The 20787-nt window shown below is 37.9% G+C and overlaps 1 protein-coding gene and 2 long non-coding RNA genes across 3 annotated transcripts; all 3 read right to left on the reverse strand.

Moving 5' to 3' along the window:
* Positions 1 to 817: 817 nt before the first annotated feature.
* Positions 818 to 2168, reverse strand: LOC133818460 (uncharacterized). Its single transcript, XR_009885906.1, has 3 exons — positions 2136 to 2168; positions 1773 to 1916; positions 818 to 1038 (listed from the first exon to the last, which is right to left on the reverse strand). It is a non-coding gene; the product is annotated as an uncharacterized LOC133818460 (long non-coding RNA).
* A 304-nt stretch (positions 2169 to 2472) lies between these two features.
* On the reverse strand, positions 2473 to 3853 carry LOC133818461 (uncharacterized). The gene is made up of 3 exons (XR_009885907.1): positions 3788 to 3853; positions 3323 to 3514; positions 2473 to 3240 (listed from the first exon to the last, which is right to left on the reverse strand). It is a non-coding gene; the product is annotated as an uncharacterized LOC133818461 (long non-coding RNA).
* Positions 3854 to 4027: 174 nt separating this feature from the next.
* Positions 4028 to 5161, reverse strand: LOC133814695 (mediator of RNA polymerase II transcription subunit 15a-like). The gene is made up of 5 exons (XM_062247625.1): positions 4960 to 5161; positions 4793 to 4860; positions 4431 to 4491; positions 4225 to 4235; positions 4028 to 4111 (listed from the first exon to the last, which is right to left on the reverse strand). The coding sequence occupies exons 1-5, from the start codon at positions 5096 to 5098 to the stop codon at positions 4028 to 4030; spliced, it is 363 nt and encodes a 120-aa protein (XP_062103609.1). The 5' UTR covers positions 5099 to 5161.
* Between the last annotated feature and the right edge of the window lie 15626 nt (positions 5162 to 20787).

Consider the following 20787-nt stretch of genomic DNA (forward strand, 5'->3'; position numbering starts at 1 on the left):
GTAAATTCACTTACAAGCCAGAAACACTAAAGAGCGTACATATATTGAGAAAATACATGAATGCTAATAAGATTCATTGAGAACCTAAAATGTAAAATAAGGCAAGATAATTGTGTGACTTGTCAATAGCAACATAATGGCTGGCAAAAAATAGCTATTATATATGCTTCAAGTACAGCCCATCAACACTTGCTCAAACCAAAAGCAGGGTGATTTAGAAACTGTACAGAAGAAGAAGAAGAAAATTCATTATTTTTAAACAATTCATTAACCAGAAGGCTGTAATCTCTTTACAGAAGTTAAAAGGAAAGGAAAACACAGATCACTTACAACAGTTGACCAAAAGGAAGGAATAGACTTTGCTATAACTAACATTAAAATTCCTGAAGTATTATTGCTTCATTAAAATTCCAATAACTAACATATATTTTACAGGATATGTTTAACAAAACAGGAAAAACAACATCTCTATATATCATTAGTAAAAAATAATGCATATAAACACATAAAATTCAAGCATGGTGATTGTAAACTACCATAAACAAAACCAAAAAATACCCAGAACTATTAAAAAAGAAAGTAATCACTATAGATTACTTGGACAAAAGAAAGATGAAACAATTAAAAAATTATCTATTATTAAAAACAGTCAACAATATTCATAAGAACTCATTAGCCTAAAAAATTATAGAGGTATGTTGACTTGCAACACCAAGGAATTTGACCTTGAGAAACCGGATTGGGGGCACTAAACCATTCTTATTGAAACTTCATCTCCCAATATATTAAGATACAGAATCAAAGAAAGAACCTTTAAACCATTTGGAAATTTGGGGAAAAGCACAAACTTTTAAAACCAACAACTTGAGCCTTCGGAACCTGCTCAATAAAGAAAGGACCTATAACAACTGTTATGCTTGCAGTGATCACTTATGTGACTGATAAGCCAACAAAATCCTAAGCATACTGAGTTGAGAGATTTACAAGGCTAAGTACCACCCATCCTGCCATTGCAAACATCACAGAAGGCCAATTATCCTGCACCAATCACCCTAACATGAATCGAAACCAAATACATACAATACAATACCTGTGATTCAACACTTGTAATGAGCTAAAAAAATATAATCAATACTGAATTAATCATGAGAAGGAGCAGCCAAAAGAATTATATAAAAAAAGAAGAGGAAAAACAAAAAAGAATGGATTCTAGATATGTCTCATAATAATTGGACCTTTTTATTAAACTTCATGGAGACAAGACTGTCACAATAAAATTGTCTAGCAATATTTTTATCTCATTTTCTTATCTAACTTCTAGCTTCTATAAAAATAAATTGCAATGGTTAAAATAACAAAATGTTTATGCTCAAATTCTGTTTTTGAAGAATAAATTGTCTCAACCAAAAGATAGTTAACATGCATGCCAGAAAAATAGCATAAGAAAACTGAATTAATTTAGATTGGCTCTTTGGCTAATTGATGTAAAAGATTCTGTGAAGGATGGGTGGGAAATTGGCAACCATACGAACAGAGGAAATGTTCTACATAGAATTTCTATGAACTTAGAAGGTAATGTTCTAGATTCTTTGTATCCACAACACCTTATTTTAATGAAGGTTTTGCTAGGCTATTCTAAACACCACATAAATCACAGCTACAATAGACTCTAAACACTGAATAATGCAGGAGGTTGTTGAAATATAAAAACAGAACATCCAACAGTGAAACATTCTAGAAGAAGTCTGAACCGAGTGAGGAGCAAAACTAACCTTATCGATAAAGGATGAAGGGTAACATCGATATGTCTGCTCAAATGAGGTTCCATGATACCCATATCCGTCGAAATACTGCAAAGTCAATGAAGCAAGTTACATATTAACATCATATACAGGTGCCCTCCCTAAAGTCCAACCCTAATGCACTGCCCCAGAAATCGGATAACATAGTAGTTTGAAACCAATTGTTGGTAGAGAATTGTAAAATATAATAGGACAGAAATAATACATCAATAATAGATATTATTGTAGATTCTCATCTTCCTGTGCTGAAATATGGTGACTAAATCAACCATCATATTCAATAGAAAAGTTAGGATAACCACCTCATGATTATGTAGTAAAGCTTTAGCTTACCATCTTAATACTGTGTCTAAGGTTTTTGCTGGCTCTCTTTTGTGGATAGTTCGTCTTCCAAAGCTCCCTATATATAGAAAATTTACAGTTGCAGAGCACAAGTATTAAAAATAAAAGTTGAAAATTTTAATGAAAGCCCAAGAGCCTAATTAGTCTCACTAGGAGTCCTAATCTTGATGCTAACTAATTAGACTCCTTAACTACATATAAAACTATCTTGAGTGGTCTTATGAAGTAATGCATTGACTATGCAGTCAGTAGACACAATTTAACCATGTAAGAGAATTTACTAAAAACTATCAGAAACAATATGAATAAAAGCAGTATAAACTCCAGCTAAAAAATTGATTTTTATCGGATTAAATTATGAAAATTCATTAACAAGATATGAATCAAAATGCTGCATTAATAAATGGAAATTCACATAAATATAAGTTCAGAGGCAATAAAATTAACTTCAATTACATAAGAGATCAATAACCCAGAAAAAAAAAACCATATTAAGCAATTATGGTGACTAAAATCGAAACTATATTGATACCCAGATGAAACGTTTGCAAGAAAAATTCAAAATCGAAACTTTGAATCAAATTATTGCTTTCCGCTCACACAACTAACTACTGTGGTGAATTCCTGTCAAAATTAGTTGAGATACCGACATTATGCACCCGTAGACGGTATGTTTTTCCTGTTCAAGACAAAGTTACAATGAGATTGACAGCCTACCTTCATAAATCAATTTAACAATCATAACTAAACCTTACATAGCCAAAAAGAAAAACGAAAAAAAGAGGCATACTATTTTCATTTATATTCAAAGAATTGAGCTTGGAGAAGTTTCATTTTCATTTATATTCAGCCAAATTGGAATATGAAAGTTCTTATGTCACAAATAGCTTTTCAAACTACATTTTTCTGAACAAAAAGTTCTCCAAGAGATACACATCAACTATCACAACATCAACTAAAAACTTTTCCGTGTTATTTGAGAGGATTTGGTGTGATTTTTCCCTTACCTGACTTCCACTGGAAATACGTCCAATAGTATTGGGGAACATTTGGGATAATTTGTGGGGACAAGCAACCTTAATGGCTGTATTGGAGACTGCAAAACATTAAAAGAACAATCAACACATAAAATACTACATATGGGTGATAAAATCCCTTCATCATTCTTGAGAACCCACCATCTGTGCTGAAGCATATTGCAATTTCATCTTTGGACTGAGTGCCACGGCGCTGAAAGAGCACTTGACAATGGTCCCTTCATCTCCTTTAGCAGCAGCTACTACAACACTTTATTCCTCACTAATATCAATAACAGTGTCAATAAGACACTGATTTATTTCCCTAATTTCGTCTTTAAGAGCATGAATTGCCTGCAACAATATCACCATAGTCACTTCACAGGTATAAGTTTCTGAATGGATATGATAAAATGAACTCTCAGCACAGCACACTCAAAATAAGCATATATTTATGTGTCTCAGTATATGCTATCAGAAAGTCACCAAAATCACTTCCACTATCAGTCAAGTGACTAAATCAGATCTAAGATTGAGCTGAATGTCAAACATGGATCTTTGAAGCTAGAACCATGTTTAAAATAGGTCTTATTCATACAAACATCCATTTCAACAAAAGACAAATACCTCTAACTTACACCTCTTGATACCAGATGTTGCAGTAGACTCTAGTTCTGATATTTCTGAATCATTAATACTACTAGTTGATGATACGACCTTTAAGAGCATGGAACTAGTGTAGCGCTTCATTTTCCTTGTCCCGTTAGTTCTGTCGTGGCTCATGAAATTTCTTACCTATAAACGACAGTTTTTTATAGCAACTAAATCCTCACCAACTGCGGCTCTAGATCCATTACCGGGAGCTGATCATGCAAACCTATCAACCATGCTGACAACAGAGCCAATGTCCCTGACAGAAACACTCAATGCCTTAGGTGACATAGATTTTACCTGGAAACCAGAGATAATTATAAATCATTAACCAACAACAAATGAGGAACCACCAAAAATGAATACATTATCAAGTGAAAGGAAAAAGCAATGACTAACCGCTTTCATTAAACGATCGAGTAAGCTGGCAAAAGAAAAAACAGACTCAAGTAAGCTTACAGTATAAGAAAAGGTTCACTTAAGCTAAAATGTTTCAATTTCTTTCCCTTTTTACTTTTATACTATGGGTTTTCATTAATTTGTTTATTTTAATTAAATTTCATATATTTTTTAACAGATCCTTGTAAGTAAAAATGAGAACGTACCTGCTGTTATTTGCCAACAATTTTCTGATACAATTCATGAAGTTCAGGTAAGTACAGTTCCTTCATTGTTTTGATCTGCCGACAAATGAAAAAAAAAACAGTTAACTTTAACTTTTTCAGGTGCTGATAACTTAAATTAACATGCATCAGTCAGCTACATAGTACATGCTTTTATGAAATATAATAACAACCATAATTTCTGTCATTCACATAATGTCTTCATCATTTTTTTATCCTCCCAATCAGATATTTATAGTTTATTACTGCATGTATGTTTTACATTCTTGGTCATCCAAAATTATCTTAATTACTTCCATAACAGCTACAGAATCCTAGCTTGATAGGTGGAATTAGTTTGATGAACAAGTCATATTACCTTCTGGTAAACCTCTTCTTGCCAATCAACTCCACTCGCATGTCCAGTTGCAGCTGAATCGACAGATGCTACAAAAGGATGTTCACATAATATCATATCAGAAATGCAAAATTACTAATTATAGAAACATTTAAAACAATGCAAAACTATACAAGGCAACAACATACTTGATGATGTCTCTAGAAGAGGTCTCTGTGGTTGATATAACTGCTTTTGCTGATCAATTACATTTTGACCTGATGGTTGAAGCCTCATTTCACATTGTAGTGGATTTGGCTGTTGTTGCAAACCCAACTGTTGCTGCATCTGCGGCTGTGACTGAATCTGTGACACAATTTACTGTTGTGGTTGTTGTGCCTAAGATGGAAGCAAATTAGACTCTGTTGCAATTGTTGTTGCATTGGAACTTTGGATTGTTAGGACCTGTGCAGTTGAAGTTCATAGCTATATACCTGTACAATAAAGCATAGACCACATATAAATATATATGCCCATCTGATCTCCTCTGTTTTTTATGACACAACCAGCCGTAATACTTATAATATGATTTATCTCTCTTTTAATATGATTTATTTATATACCATTGTGTATGTACGCAAAGTCAAATAATAGTAATTTTCTATATTTTGCTGTCTAATTATGCAAAAGCAGGTTTTCCTTTTGGACATGATGAATAGTTTCTTAAAAGCAAAAACTTAACAATAAAAAGGCTATTTTGATGTGGGAGTCAGTGCCTAAGACATACAAATACACACAAATTATTAGGAAGTATAAACCCATGAAACAGCAAGCAAAGTAAGGAATTGGTAATGTACATAACACACTTTAGTTATAATACTCAACATACTACATATCTAATTTTGCATGGCACATCCCCACGTACTGATTTGCAGAATTATTTACAATGATAAAGCCTAGCTCAAAAACTTGGCTAGAAGATATCAGAGTGTGTTCATGAGTTAATGCTTGGAATGAAGTTATGTTATAAATTTCATAGCAATATCGAGAAGGAAGCATGCAGAGACAGAGTAATGTCAATATACTGATGATAAAGAACCCACAATCTCTTTCTATTGAACCCATTTACTTTCAAAGAGGAATAACTAAACAAGACATCTAAAGCTAATATGGAGTTAAAAATAAAGAAGTGCATTTAATTTATTTTATATAAATTACTTGTAAAATAATGTAAAAGCTTGGCAATTTATTATATAATTTTCAGAACATCATAAATTAATTATATAAAAGTGATACTATGATGCTTCCTTGAAATCATTTAACTCACTGGTCCAACTTTACTCTGTAACTATTTCTTCATAAATATTTGAAAAATTATGGAACAGAGCACATCCCACTATATATAACTAAAACTTACCTCATTCACACTCATAAAGTCATTTATATATATTTATAGCTAAAGAGCATAAATACATGGGTCTTACACTAACACTTACAATTATGGACTCTTAAATAATCAACGTTAAGAAAAAATTCAGGGCCAAAAATCCAATTTCGTCACTGATAAGAAATTATTCACATATATCTTAGTGAATCATTCATTCAAACACCTCTAAGGCATTATTTAAAAGCTTAGTAATATACTTTAAAAAAGCAATACAGACCATCATAAGCAGTCAAACTAAAAAATTTACAGACAAATCGTTACAAACATTAATTAACACAAATACACTATATATATATATATGTCCACATTGATAACTCTATTATTAACTTTTGATATGGGTAGAATTCCTTTAGTAATAACATCATAATAGCAAATATTAACATATCAAGAGAGCAACCAAAAGAAATCATTGCCTTTTTAGTTCAACTTCTTCTTTCTTTCAACATCTTTGATCTTTCTCAACCTCTTCTTGTTGCTTCCTCAAATGTTTCTTTATCTCTAACACAATATCTCTTTGAAACATTTTATCAAACAGTATTCTTGCACCAAAAATACAACAATTTTCAAAGTATGCCTTAATCAAAGAACTCCCAACAAATACACCTACTTCCAATCCTATGAATATAACTTAATCAAAGAAACATAATGTGACGATCAAAATAATCAATTTAACACATAAAGAAATGAAGTGCAGAGCAGAGTACTAAGTACCCAAATTTTCAAGACAATAATGAGTGACCACCATTTCTGTTTATATTTTGGATAGTGAAGTTGGAATTACTGGCAGTGAAGTTGAATTTTGTGAGCACTGTTGAGAACATAAAGATGAGGTTTTTATTTATAATTTATAATTTTGGGAAAGAAATTTGCATACCCTTTGGTGAGGAGAACCAGATCGATGTTCTGTCGAGTGCCGGTGTCAGCATCGGGTATCCGAAGGCCGACATAGGCCTTCCCACCATAAAGCTTTTCAATTCTGCAAACAAAAACCCAGAAACAGAAAATTGAAAAGGAAGGGAATTGGTGTTCGAATTGGTGTATATATACATACACATATATATATATATTTACAAAGAGAAAGAAGTACCGAACGGCGACAGAGAAGAGGGCATTGGAATCGGAGGTCTCGACCTCTAAAATATTGTCATCGTAGAAGAAGGGCTTAAAGACTTTGTAAAGGATGAGATCGCACAGTATCTCCACCCACATGATCGTACAATCCAAGAAGATGAAGATGAAGAAGAAGAAAAAGATTGAATATTTGGGAGAAAATGGTACTATTAAGATTTGAGATATTCAGTATTTGATGAACTCGTATACTTACCACCTAAGCTTCAAACTTAGACTATCAAGCTTAAATTTCTATTTCTTTAAATTTCTATTTCTAAAGAAAACCCAGAAAGATGAGAGAAACAAAAAAATTTGGTCTGCTATCTTTGCTGTGGAGTTGTGAGAGAGCAGAGGTATTAAGGAACCCTAAGGATTTAGACAGAGGCGAGGGATTTGAGAGAGAAAGTGGGCGAGTTAAGTGAAAAAAACACTAAGAAAAAGATAGAGAAAACATAATTAAAAATGATGGCGCTAAAAAATTAAGTGGCGCTCAAAATTTTTGAGAGACCCGCTAAGATTTTTTATCTGAAACTATAATACTTTTTCAATAGTATTAGATTTTAGTGTTGTGGTAGGCCTCTTTTGTTGTAGTGATTGATCAGTTGTTAGACGCCATGGCCGGTCACGAGCTCATGTCTTTTATGGACGCGTATTCTGGATAAAACCAGATCGCGATGAACCTTGCAGACCAAGAGCATACCAGCTTCATGACTGAGCATAACATATATTTCTACAAAGTTATGCCATTCAGGCTGAAGAATGTTGGTGCTACATACCAACGGTTAGTCAATAAAATGTTCGCTAACCAAATCGGAAGAAACATGGAAGTGTATGTCGACAATATGCTCGTTAAATCAAAGACTGCCAATAACCATGTATTCGATCTGAAAGAATGTTTTGGCATACTAAGGAAGTATGACATGAAGTTGAATCCCCAGAAGTGCACTTTCAGAGTTTCGTAGGGAAAGTTTCTGGGGTTTATAGCTAACACAAGGCGGATAGAGAAATATTCAGAGAAAGTCAGGTCGTTGTTGGAAATTCCTTCGCCCAAGTCGTGAAAGGAAGTACAAAGTTTTACTGGAAAGGTGGCAACCTTAAACTGCTTCGTTTCAAAATCCACTAACAAGTGTCTCCCATTTTACAACTTTCTCAGAGTGAAAAAGAAGTTCGAATGGACCTAAGAATGCGAACAGGCATTCCGCGACCTGAAAGCGCATTTGGCTGAACCCCCCATATAATCAAAATTGGTGTCCAAGGAATTTCTATTTCTATATCTGGCCGAGATGAAAAATGCGATCAGTGCTGTGTTAGTTCGAGAAGAAGATCGAGCGTAGAAACCTGTAGCGTCCCAAATTTGCTAATAAGGCTTAGGGCCTTGCTTAGCGTGCCTGGAGGGCAATAAGTGATTTATTTTGTTAATATGTGAATTTGATGAGTATGTGATTAAAAATGCATGTTTAGGTGAATTAAATATGCATGTGGGCCCCTTTTGGTTATTAGGGGCATGCTTGAAATTTTAGCCCGTTAAGGGCATAAATGCAATATTTGTGTATATTGTGATCTTTACCACGTGTGAGTGGTGATATATTTGTGATGCACGATCCGAGATAGTCCTAGGGAGCGATTTAGCTACGAAGTCACAACAAGACCTGATACCCGACTTGGGGCAAGTTAAGGGGTATTTTGGGCAATAGACATTTTATTGGGTTATTGGGTTATGAAAATAAATAATTAGAGATATATTTGAAGTTAGAGTCTAGGAGTTGGAAAAAATTACCATTTTGCCCTCGAGGACTTTTTTGGTACACCGAGCCTTAGGATTAACTTAAGTGACTTAAGTTAGATAAGATAAAATATAAAAACACTTAGAACTTTGCCCAAAACCGGCCTTATCTTCCTTCTCTCTCACTCTTGTTTTCTCTAGACCTTTCCAAGAGAACCATTGAGGCTAAAACAAGGAATTGGAGCTGTGGACTTGAAGATTAGCTCAATATTAGCTTGTGGATTCAAACAGAGACTGAGGTTTTCAACGAGGCTCGGACTAGGGGACTGTGCTCAGGATATCAGTTCTTGAGAAGCTTGGGACATAGGTAAGAAAACTGTTGTACCCGTAGAGCAGGCCGTGGCCCTATAATTTGTATTGCAGGGCACGGCCCTATGTGATTATATTGCAAGGCGTAGCCCTATTATTTATGTTATGTATTTGTTTAAGTATTTCTTGATTATATGCTATGAATTTCATACTTGTGAATGAACGGCGAAGGCTGGGAATGACGAAGGCTGAGAACAGCAGAAATCCGAGTACGGCAAGGGGCCGGGTACGGCGTTAAGCATGTGGAGTGTAAGGCCAAGTACGACAAAGGGCTGGAAGTGGCGTTGAGCACGCGGAGCGCAAGCCGTTAGGGTGAGACCCTTCTTGGATGCTTGATTCATCCTCATGGTGTAGACCGCAAACCCAGGGCCTCGTAAAGTGCCTGGGACGGCATGGCCACCAAGTGTTTAGCTTGTTGGCTGCTTTATTATATGCTGACTGATAGATATTCATATGTTGATTATTTGTGTTGAGTTTTCTTGCTGGGCTTCGGCTCACGAGTGCTCTATGGTGCATGTAAGGGCAAGGGAAAGGTCGACCAACCATGAGTACGGAGAGCGTGAAGCTACGTGTACATGTTCGGCCTCCTTGGCTGCCACGGCCAGGGGTATTTTTAAGAGATGTTATGTATTAATCTAAATTTTGTCATTTAGTCGACCTTAATCGTATTTTTGAGTTGTAAATATTTCTAAACAGTATTTTGGGACCCCAAATGTATAACGCTTTATAATTCCAATGAATGACTACATTTTCAAATTATATGACTTTTATTACAATTTAGTCGCACTTTTAACCTAAAACCTCGATTAGCAAGTTAATTGCACGTTTTAAACTCACTTAGTAATTGCTCTAAGGAAGTAGGGCGTTACAAAACCCGTATATTAGGTAAGTAAAATACTTCTCGGAGCTGAGTCCCGGTACCCATTGATAGAAAAGCTCGCATTCTGTCTTATCTTGGCTTCAAGGAAACTCAGACAGTATTTCTAGTCCCATTCTATCCACGTCTTAACCGACCAACCTTTAAGGCAGGTTTTGCAAAAACCTGAAACGTCGAGATGTCTATTAAAATGGACCATCGAACTCAACCAGCTCGAAATATTGTATATGCCACGGACAACAATCAAGAGTCAAGCCCTTGCTGATTTTTTTGTCAAGGGCGCAGGTTTTTCAGGATGAGCCAATAAGGGAACCGGTACAGGAATTGTGTAAAATCTTCGTTGGTGGATCGTCTAATGAAAACAGATTGGGAGTTGGGATAATCTTAGTCTCGCCTGAAGGGCATCGACTCCATACAACTCTTAGGTTCAGATTCAAAGCATCCAACAATGAAGCTGAATATGAGGCCTTATTGGCATGACTAAGGGTGGTGAAAGAGCTAAAGGAAAAGGCCATCCTATGTTATAGTGATTCTCAGCTTGTAGTTAATTATATATTGGGGGAATATTAGGTTCATGGTATCAAGATGGTGACCTACTTGGCTAAGGTTAAGGGCGAGTTGTCTGAGTTCGAGTTTAGCACCATTGAACAAGTACCCGGCGAGCAGAATTCCAACACTGATGCTCTAGCTTGACTTGCTACCACCAAAGAGGCAGATACATTGAATGTAGTCCCTGTGGAATTCTTGGAAAGCCCGAGTATAACAGCAAAAACGGTTGAGGTCAAAATGATTGACATAAAACCAACCTAGATGACCCCCATAGTGGAATACCTCACAACCGGAGTATCAAGCTTCGCGATATGTAATGGTTGAAGGGATTCTATATCGATGAGGGCATTCACTACCCCTCCTGCGATGTGTTCTGCCCGAGGAAGTGCAAACTATTTTGCAAGAAATACACGAAGGCTTCTATTGAGACCACGCTTGGGGAAAACCCTAGCTCTAAAGGTATTGAGACAGGGCTATTTTTGGCCCACTCTAACAAGGGACTCGATCTTGTATGTGAAAAAGTGTGACAAATGCCAATGCTTCACCATAGTTTCCTGAGCTGCTCCCATCAAGCTAACCATGATCTCATCCCCTTGGCTGTTTGCAGTATGGGGAATTGACTTAATTGGTTATTTTTCGACAGAAAAAAGAGGAGTTCGTTATGTTGTTGTCGCCATTGATTACTTCACGAAGTGGGTAGAGGCTGAACCTTTGGCAACCATCACCTCCAAGAGAGTCTTGGATTTTGTTGTAAAAAATATCATATGTCGCTTGGGCTCCCAAAAAAGATTGTGTCTGGAAACAAAACTCAATTCGATTGCGATCTCTTCACTGACTTTTGTGAAAAATATGGCATAACCAAGAGTTTCTCGTTGGTAGCATACCCATAGGATAATGGGCAGGTCGAGGTCATAAAAAAGATCCTGAAGGCAAGCTTGAAGAAATGACTAGATGAAGCCAATGGATTATGGCTCAAACAGCTCCCGCAGGTACTCTGGGCTTACCAAACCACACATTGAAGCTCCACGAGACATACCCCTTTTTCTTTTTTACCTTTGGAAGCGAGGCTATGCTCCCAATTGAGGCACTGGTGACAACCCACAAACAAAAGACCTTTGATCAAGATCATAACCGCGAGCTACTTAGTGCATCCCTTGACCTATTCGAATAAAAACGAGAGGCATCACAATTATAGCTCGCCCATTATCAACATAAAATCACTCGTTATTTCAATTTGAAGGTGAAAGGATGCAGACTCGGATTAAGAAATTTGGTTCTCCGAAGGTTCTTGTAGCAAGTAAAGATCCCAAGGACGATGTGTTAGGGCCGAACTAGGAAGGACCATATCAGATCGTGGAGATCCTGCGCGAAAGGACTTTCAAGCTAGCCTGACTAAGTCGAGAAATAGTCCCGCGGACCTGGAATGCCCTACACCTCAAAAAGTATTATCAATAATTTTATTGTCTTTAATTTTTCAGAATTACCGTTTATGTAAGGCTTGTTTATAAAAGCCATTTCAGTCTAATAATAGTTGGTTTATTAAGTAATCAATTTTATTGTTTTGTTATCATGAGCTCACTTTGTAAAAGCAACCTAGAACATTTATAAGTTCTGGTTGATTGGGGGGCACATAAACAAAGTGAGCTTTTAAAAGAGTTCAGCTTGTTCAGATGAAAATTGAAACTTATATTTTGAAAAAAATTGATTATTCAACGACTTTTTAAAGCTCAGGTTTTCAAAATTCTGGACACAAACTAAGTTTGAGAAATCTCTAAAAATAAAACCCCTAGATATAATCAGGTCCTCGGCCTGATTCCTAACAGATACAATGCTATTAAGCCCGTTAAAAACCCCTAGGTATGACCAAGTTCGAGGCCTGATTCCTAACAGTTACAAAACTATTAAGCCTATTAAAACCCCTGGATACGACCAGGTCTGAGGCTTGATTTCTAATAGGTATGAAGTAATTAAGCGGGCAAAATCTTGGATGCAACTAAGATGTCGGTAAAGTTACTTAGTAGAGCCATCAAAAATCTATCATGATCTAAAGATAATCCCTAAGATTTTGAATGTACAAGAATCTAAGGATTCACAAACATGAGAAAATAATAGATCACAAGTTAGATACGTATTCAAAAATATATTGTTATCTCAAGGAGAAAAAACGTCAACCTGAGCCCAAAGGCAATTGTTTTGGTCCCTAGGGACTTAATCAGAAAAGTACAAAAATATAAACAAAAATAATAATATCATCACTGGGGTCCGTCAACTCGTTCAGAAGAGCTCACCTCCTCGCCATCTCCTTCGGCAGCATCAAAAGCTTTGGCGGTCTCCGACGGTTCTTGTGAGAACCGAATCTTGAACTTGGCAAGATATGGTTCCCATAACTCTGGTTGCATGAAGGAGAAGTTCCTGTCCTAGTTGAAAGCCCAGTAACAGTAAAGCATATCCTCCATTTGATTCAATGACTCTGCAGCTTCCTCTTTGGCTTTGTCCTTGACCTCATCAAGTTTCTTTCTGAGCCCCTCATTTTTGGCCTGTAGCTAATCCAGGTGATGGCTCACCTCCATGACCTAGTTCTTAGCCATTCGCTCACTCTCCTTTGCAGCTAGCTCACCCTCCTAGGAGGAAACCAGGGCGGCTTTAGCGAACTGCTTTCTCTCTTGGGCGGCACTCAGAGTGGCTCAGAGCTCCTCATCCCTAACTTTAGCCCAAGAAATTCTTAAGAGTTAATCAAGGACAAACTGCAAAAGGATAAGGCAAGTGAAGATTAGTTTTTTTTTAAAAAAAACAAAGGAGAAAAGGAAAAAGAAAAGTTAGAAGGATGAAAAGAGGACTCATATTGAGGTTCATTCCTAGAGGAGATTCGAGAACGTCCTTAGGAGTACGTACCTCCATGGTCGTCAGGTCCTTGGTGTTTGCCCTATAGGCGTGGCCCACCATATGGCTCGCCATTTCGTATACAGTTCCTCAAAACACCTCGAGGATCCTTGCCAAGTCGAGTGGCTTAACTGGGATCTAGACGGTGGGAGCCTCTCCTTGGACCACAAGAGGAATTGAGGGAGGTACTTGCCGAGCAAGAGGATTTGGAGCTTGGAGAACCATGACTGTTGTCATCGGAGCTGGGGGGAAGAGTCTTTTTTGGCTGCTTCTGGGTGGAGCTAGCACCTTTGTCTTTAACTGGAGACTCGGTGGAAGTCCCAGTCTTGGGAGCATGTTTCTTTGTTAGTTTAGGCCTCTTCACGACAGGACTAGCTCCAACCCCGCTGACCTTAAAGGCACCCCTCAAACCCGGGGCATCTGGCAGCTCTATCTCTTCACCTGAAAAAGAATGAGTAGAAGATTCAGATATAAGAAATAGTTAGTCAAAGTAATGTAAAGACAAGAAAAAGAGCAAGAACCCTACCCTCCAAGCTAGGGGAGGAATCTACTACGATCAACTCGGGGTTATGGACTGGGCTAGGCATAACCTCTAACTCTTGGATTAACGGAGGTGGGGGAGTGTCTAAAATTATTACCTCCTATGTCCTAGGGGGTTCAGGTCCTTCTTCAGAGCTGGACTCATCTACATACTTCCTAAAACCAGGGGCACATATACCCCGACGCAAGGAAGGCCAGGTCCTATGGTTTGTCCCATACTCCTAAAAAATGGTGGACCTAAAATGGAGATTGTTGACAGCCACAATGGTACATTTGGGGTACTATGGTCATATCGTACCACCAAATGATCTCCACACTGAAGGAGTGTTGTGTTTAGGTCCGGGTCAGTAGGGTGATGACTAACGAGCTGGTTGGGGTTAAGCGAACTAGCCTAAAACTGGCAGTAGTCTGATCTAACTCTCTATATGGGCTACCTTGGCTGGAGGGGCCAGCTGCTTTCCCAGACGCAACTCATTATGGATCAGGACCTTGATTATCTTTAAGAGCTCTCCTTTTGCACACCAGCGGTGCCACGTCTTCTTCCTCCTCAATGTCTTCAATGGTTGGTAAGACTTCTTGAGGAGAGGGGATCTCGGGGATAATAAGAAGAGGACCTCAGGTCCTGAGAGCCAGCGTCTGGCCCTTGTTGATTAGGTTGCAGGCCACCATGGTGGCACCATTCACAACCTGACGAAAGTAGTTCTCCTTCGGAGGAAGACCAGACAAAGTCTCATATTGACCCCCAAGGGTCTCATACTACCCTGTCCTTGCGAATATAGCTGCATAAGGAATGAACTCAGTTATAATACTTAAACAAAACAAAACAAAAAGTGTGAAAGTGATTAAGAATTTCACGTGCTGAATACATAAAGATAGATGAGTTATGGGGGCGGTTGTAGTGTCGATGCTCGCAGTTATTGAATCCATTTTACATAAAGAACAGATCTTTATAGTCATTTGGGTGGCTGGGGAGGTCAATGACGGATGCTAGGAAAGCGACTAAGGTAGTAAAATCTATCACCTCACCCATTCTGGTCGAGACTAGCCTTGAGGTAGAAGAAATACATAATATCTGATGGAGTGGGGACCTCCCACTCGTGCCTCAAAAACAGATATTTTAACCCCGCCAAAAGTCAATACGAGTTTGGCGAGAGCTGAAACGGAGCCAGTTTGACGTAGTTCAGGAAATCTACGAAATATTGGTCCAATGGGAGAAATGCACCTGCCTTTAGGTGCTCATCACTCCAAGCCCGATAGTCATCTTGCAGAGGGTCGCAACTCCGCTCTCCTTCCAACGAAGGTCATGCAAGGAGGACATCAACTCTCATCTAAATCCCATGGCTCAGCAAGATCTTGTTAACCTTCCCCCATGTCATTATCTGGGATACTATGTGCTCAGCCTTGAAGAAAGTGTTGGGGTTGACAACAAGTTCCCTCTCCACCACAGGGCCGAAATGAGGAATTGAAGAGCCAGACGCGACCTACGTACCCTTATCCTTGCTCTGAGCAAAGGAGCTCGCAATGTTTTTCTTTGGGGGAGGGCATGATCTAGCTCGCCTAATGACAAAGCAGCCTATTAGTTGTGACCTAAGACAATTACTAACTACAATGATAAAAGGTATGATGATTCGAGGGTTTAAGTGGTTTACTTTTGGTGATTTAAAATTGACACGAGCTAAATATGTGTTCTAGCATTAGTGTGTGGTTCCACGTATGGTCCTAGGCCACGCGCTTTGAATTCATGAAATTCCTTAATACTTTGGGATTCGTGTGTCAGACTCGTCAGACCCACTACTTTTCTTTTAAAAGCGGTTTAATTTAAAAACCGCTTAAGGAATCATGACCCTTAAGCTACCCAGAACCAAACCTAAAACCCTCTTGGCTTCTACATCCAAAAAGGCATTCTAATTGATTTACCAGTAACATTTTCTTTGTAAAACCCATAAAATTGCCCAATTTTATGAATACCTTATTTCTAAATAAGCCTAGTTTCGTTAATTTAGCGTAAACCAAACCTTATTTAAACTCAGACATAGCCTAAGAGATATTGAACAAAGAATGTTCTCTGAAGTAAAAAAAAACTCAGTGGAAAATAAAGAATTGAAAGATTCGAACCAGATGAGGAAATACTTACCATTTATATGTTCGTTCAAAGAAAATGTCGGTACGTCCACAGGAAGCTCCTTGAAAGCTTCTGAAAGTTTGACAGGAAATGAAGGTTTTTGGGAAAAGTTTGAGAGAAAAATGGAAATTTTGTTTTTGAAAAGGAAATTTTTTGAATGCAAAGGTGGTAAGGTTCAGGTCTAATCTCCTATCTATACATAAACTTTGGGAATTAATTTGGGTCATCTGATTGGGATAGCTCAAGATCCAAAGGCCAAGATTAAATGAGCCATACGGTAGCAAAAAGTTGGTAGGATAGTTGTCGCAGTCCTCAAAACCCGAATGGACGCCAATTATAGACAGCCACGTGTCCAACACTCGAGTGTAGGTAGGCACAATTTTACATGGAAAAAGCCTAAAAGCCCCTACTGTGCTTGTCAGAAAGTGATGACATCAAGCACGAGCAAGAGCTTGGGGGGAAATTGTTGTACCCTAAAAATTAGCACAAGTCTAGTCACTCAGCTCGGGGTACAACTGGCAGATGAATATATGGAAAAGCAACCAAGTAGAACCTCTGGCTAATAATGATGTGAGAAGCTCGAGTTGGGACTTGGCATTATGACATTCAGGTGGTTATCAGGCAGCCTCTTAGAATAACAGTTTAGTTCGAGACATATAGTGGCCAGATCCTCCTTTGGGCGCTCTGAAGTTAATACGAGCTAAGGTTCAGATAATCTTTGATCACTAACTTGATGAAGATATTCATGTCGTGGCAACCTAGTCAGAACGCATGCTGAAGGATCCCAAGAGGCTCAGAGGCTCTTTATATGCTCATTAATGCCCAAGTTGTATTGCATATTTATCATTTATAATCCGAGATAGCAGGAGTATATTCTATTTTGTTATCAAATCATATGCCAATGTAAATGGGAATAATTTGTATTAAATGTATACCATATTTATTCACACAGTTACCCAAACCTGTCCAGGAAATTCCACTATAAATATCATGGATAATGGACAGGGAAGAGGACTGGCTTTTGTATTACTGAAACTCTGCAGAAATTGTGAGAGAAAAGCAATAATATTGTTTCGTGGACTAGGTGGTTTTTAACTACTGAACCACGTAAAAGTTGTGTGTGTACGAAAGGGTTCTTATTATATCATTACGGTTTACAAATAAGTACTAATATCCTTATTAGATTTCTAAATCTACTGTTGGCGAAAAAACGCATCAACAATAAATTCCTTAAATTTGTCATTTCCCTTTATATTAGGAATTTATTAGATAAGGTTACAAATATTAAATGCGCATATCAATCGATGAGTTCTGCAGGGATTCGTTGTTATGCCCTTCACAAGACTGTCGCAAGCTAAAGGTGTTCCTTGAACAGGAGGTTTTATGCCAAGGCAATCTGACCCGAGTGATGCTTGAAGCTTGATGAGGGCGATCTGGAAGAAGTGTTACTCAGTCTCTATCACACACATCTAAGGCGATCTGGAGGATCTCTAAATAGCCAAACTCAGGGATGCAACCTTAATTTATTAAGTCTGAAGTCAATAACACATCCTCAAAGTCCAGTAACCTTCATTTATTGCTCGCCAACTGTACCTTGAACAAGACGATTAAGCTCGTATTTTTAGGGTACAACATTTGACCCCGAAGCCCCTGCTCTTGTATGACATCACTTCTGACACGCACAATAGGGGGTTTATTGTAACGCCCTGGTTACCCCAAGACAGTTACGGTGAACTTTGAACCGTGATTTAACTCGCTAACCGAGCTCTTTGGTTAAAAACGTGCTTCTAGGTATTATTAATAGGTTAAGGTGGAAAACCAATCAAAAGGAAAGGATATATTTTATTTAAAACATAAAAATGTTCATGGGCCCATAAAAACGTTTACAAGTTATTTACAATGCAAAATGGTCATTACAGTATAAAATTTACAACTCGCCGATCTAAGCGACAAAAATAGGGTAAACCCCCTAGTTCCCCTGAGAACTCCTTGGCCGTGGTGGTCAAGTGGTCGTACATGTACACATCACCACCTAAGCTCTCCACTCAAGGCTGGGTGAGCTTTTCTTTCCCTTTACTTGTACCGCATAGCACCCATGAGCCAAAGCCCAGCAAGAAAACTCAATACTGGAAGAATATAACATCAACCGATGATCATAATAATCATCCAGGACTTTTAGTCCAAAATAGAGGAGTGACAGTTGTAAAAGTGACTAAGGTGGGTTCCATTCACTTTACAAATAAGTGATCATTTCACTAGCTTAAACGAGATAGGTATCTGATGAAATAGTCACCAGCATAAACCTACCGAGTGACCATAGAGTCACTAAAGTGGGATTCCGTTCCCTTAGCCATGTGACAAAACAGTCACCTAGGCCTTTGGCCCTGGCTCTGAGTAACTAGTCATTAAACTAGGCAAGCGCTTTTAGTTTTCATCGAACTTAGGGTCGGTCCGACATTAATGCTCCATATGAGTCATTCAATGCCGAGGTCGATTAGTCAGTGCCATGCGCGACCAGTGTTGATTTTGATTAGTCAGTTCCATACACAAGTAAGCAAGATTTTCTAAGCATTTAATATGCAATCAATGTTCACATTTAACAATCAACATGCCTCTATAATAATTACGCATGTCATATACATAGGGTGAAGTTTTCTTACCTCTGGTTCGAGCGAGAACTAGTAAAAGAACGACCCTTGAGAATGACCTGCCTTTTAGTTCCTTAGCGGTCACCTAGTCATAACCAAATATGGGATTCCATCAACAAAATGAATAACAAAGGTTCCCGAACCAAGACCTAGCCTCCGAGACATCGAATCCTACTAAACCGAGTAGTAGGAATGATCTCGAGGCCTAAGGTTTGAGTTCCCATGATCAAAACACTTATTTGGCCATAAAATTCCTCAAGCGTCGCAGCCCTAACACTCTGAGCCACAGCCCCCAGGCCCCTCAACTCCACCGCCCTTCTACGCCATGATCGGTTTGCGGTGCCCAAGAACAAGGCCGTGGCCCCACCTGGAGAATCAACCATAACCCCAATTTTCCACCTTTTAATCCTTCCAAAAACCTACTTAAACATCTCCAAATCAAAAAATCAAAGTTCCCAAACATCCCAATGATCCAAAATCATCAAATCCCGAGGCTCAAACAAATCAAAGATTCATCAACACACAAAATCTAAATCAAAGCTTAGAAACTCTAAAAATCAAAACTTAAAGCTTGGATTACCTTTGAGTAAGTTGTTTCTTGCTAAATCCTTTGGTTAAGAAGCTTCTAATCTTTCCTAGGATCACTATGCCTCGATCCTCGCTTGATTCCGACTCCTAAAACCCAAGTTTCCTTTGAAATTGCGACGAATATATGGTCAAAAAGGATAACGGAAGAAAGAGAAAGGTGTTTGAACATAGTTTTGTTTCTGACAGGCTACTTCAAGCTTAAGTAACCTCAAATAAATCCTAATGCTCGGGGTCCCAAAAACGCCCCCGGGGACAAAATAGTCAAAACTCCTAGAATTTCCTCCTGATCTCACTAACTCCCAATATATCCTCAAATAATCATTCTCATTATCCAATACCCCAATAATTGACCCAGTTATGACTAAAATCGCTAACTTGCAACCTAAGATCGTCTCATGCTGAATAGCTCGAATATATCCACATAATAATGGGATCTCACCCATAAAACACAACATGCACCAAAATATACAAATATGCCCTCAACGGGCCAAATTAACAAAATTCCCTTATAATTAAATGTGGACCCACATGCATGCATTTAACATCATATTATAATATAATTCACATAAACATGCATATAATAGTTTAACCTAATAAATCAATTATGGCCCTCCCGGCCTACTAATCCAACCATTAAACAGCATCAGGGATTTTGGGGCATTACATTTATACTTTCGTTGTGGGAAAATGTGCCTACCTACCCACTCAAGTGTACAGCACGTGTCTGTTTGTTATAGGCATCTGTTCGATTTTCGAGTACTATGACGGTTGTCTTGTCAACCTTTTATTGTCGTTTGATCCATTTAATCTTAGCCTTTAGATCTCGAACTGCTTTGATCGTGTAGCTCTGATTTCCCCCCAAAATTTATGTATACATAGGAGTACAAAACCTAATTTTTCACCACCTTTGCATTCAAACATTCTTCATTTTCTCTTCTCTGAAACCCTCGAGTTTTCCAGTGCAGTTTAGAGATTTCTTCTTAGAAGTTCATCTACAATCCTCACATTCGTTCAAAACTTTGACCAATCATTCAATCTGTAAGTGTATCTATTTTTATTTGCTTTAAACTTCTTTTACTTTATGATGTTTTTTCCAATTTTTCTTTCTTGTTTTGGTTTTTTAAAACCCTCAGTTTGAGTTTATTACGTTAAAGTTGATAGGTCATTTATAGAACCAAAAATGG

This window comes from Humulus lupulus, chromosome 2, assembly GCF_963169125.1.
Source record: "Humulus lupulus chromosome 2, drHumLupu1.1, whole genome shotgun sequence".
Lineage (NCBI taxonomy): Eukaryota > Viridiplantae > Streptophyta > Magnoliopsida > Rosales > Cannabaceae > Humulus > Humulus lupulus.

Excerpts from the sequence above, each read along its gene's own strand:
- LOC133814695 (XM_062247625.1), bottom strand. The coding sequence starts at position 5,098 with ATGCAGCAACAGTTGGGTTTGCAACAACAGCCAAATCCACTACAATGT. Across the intron at positions 4,861-4,959 it reads TCTTCTAGAGACATCATCAA|CATCTGTCGATTCAGCTGCA; the intron begins GTATGTTGTTGC and ends ATCCTTTTGTAG. Across the intron at positions 4,492-4,792 it reads AAGAAGAGGTTTACCAGAAG|ATCAAAACAATGAAGGAACT; the intron begins GTAATATGACTT and ends ATTTGTCGGCAG.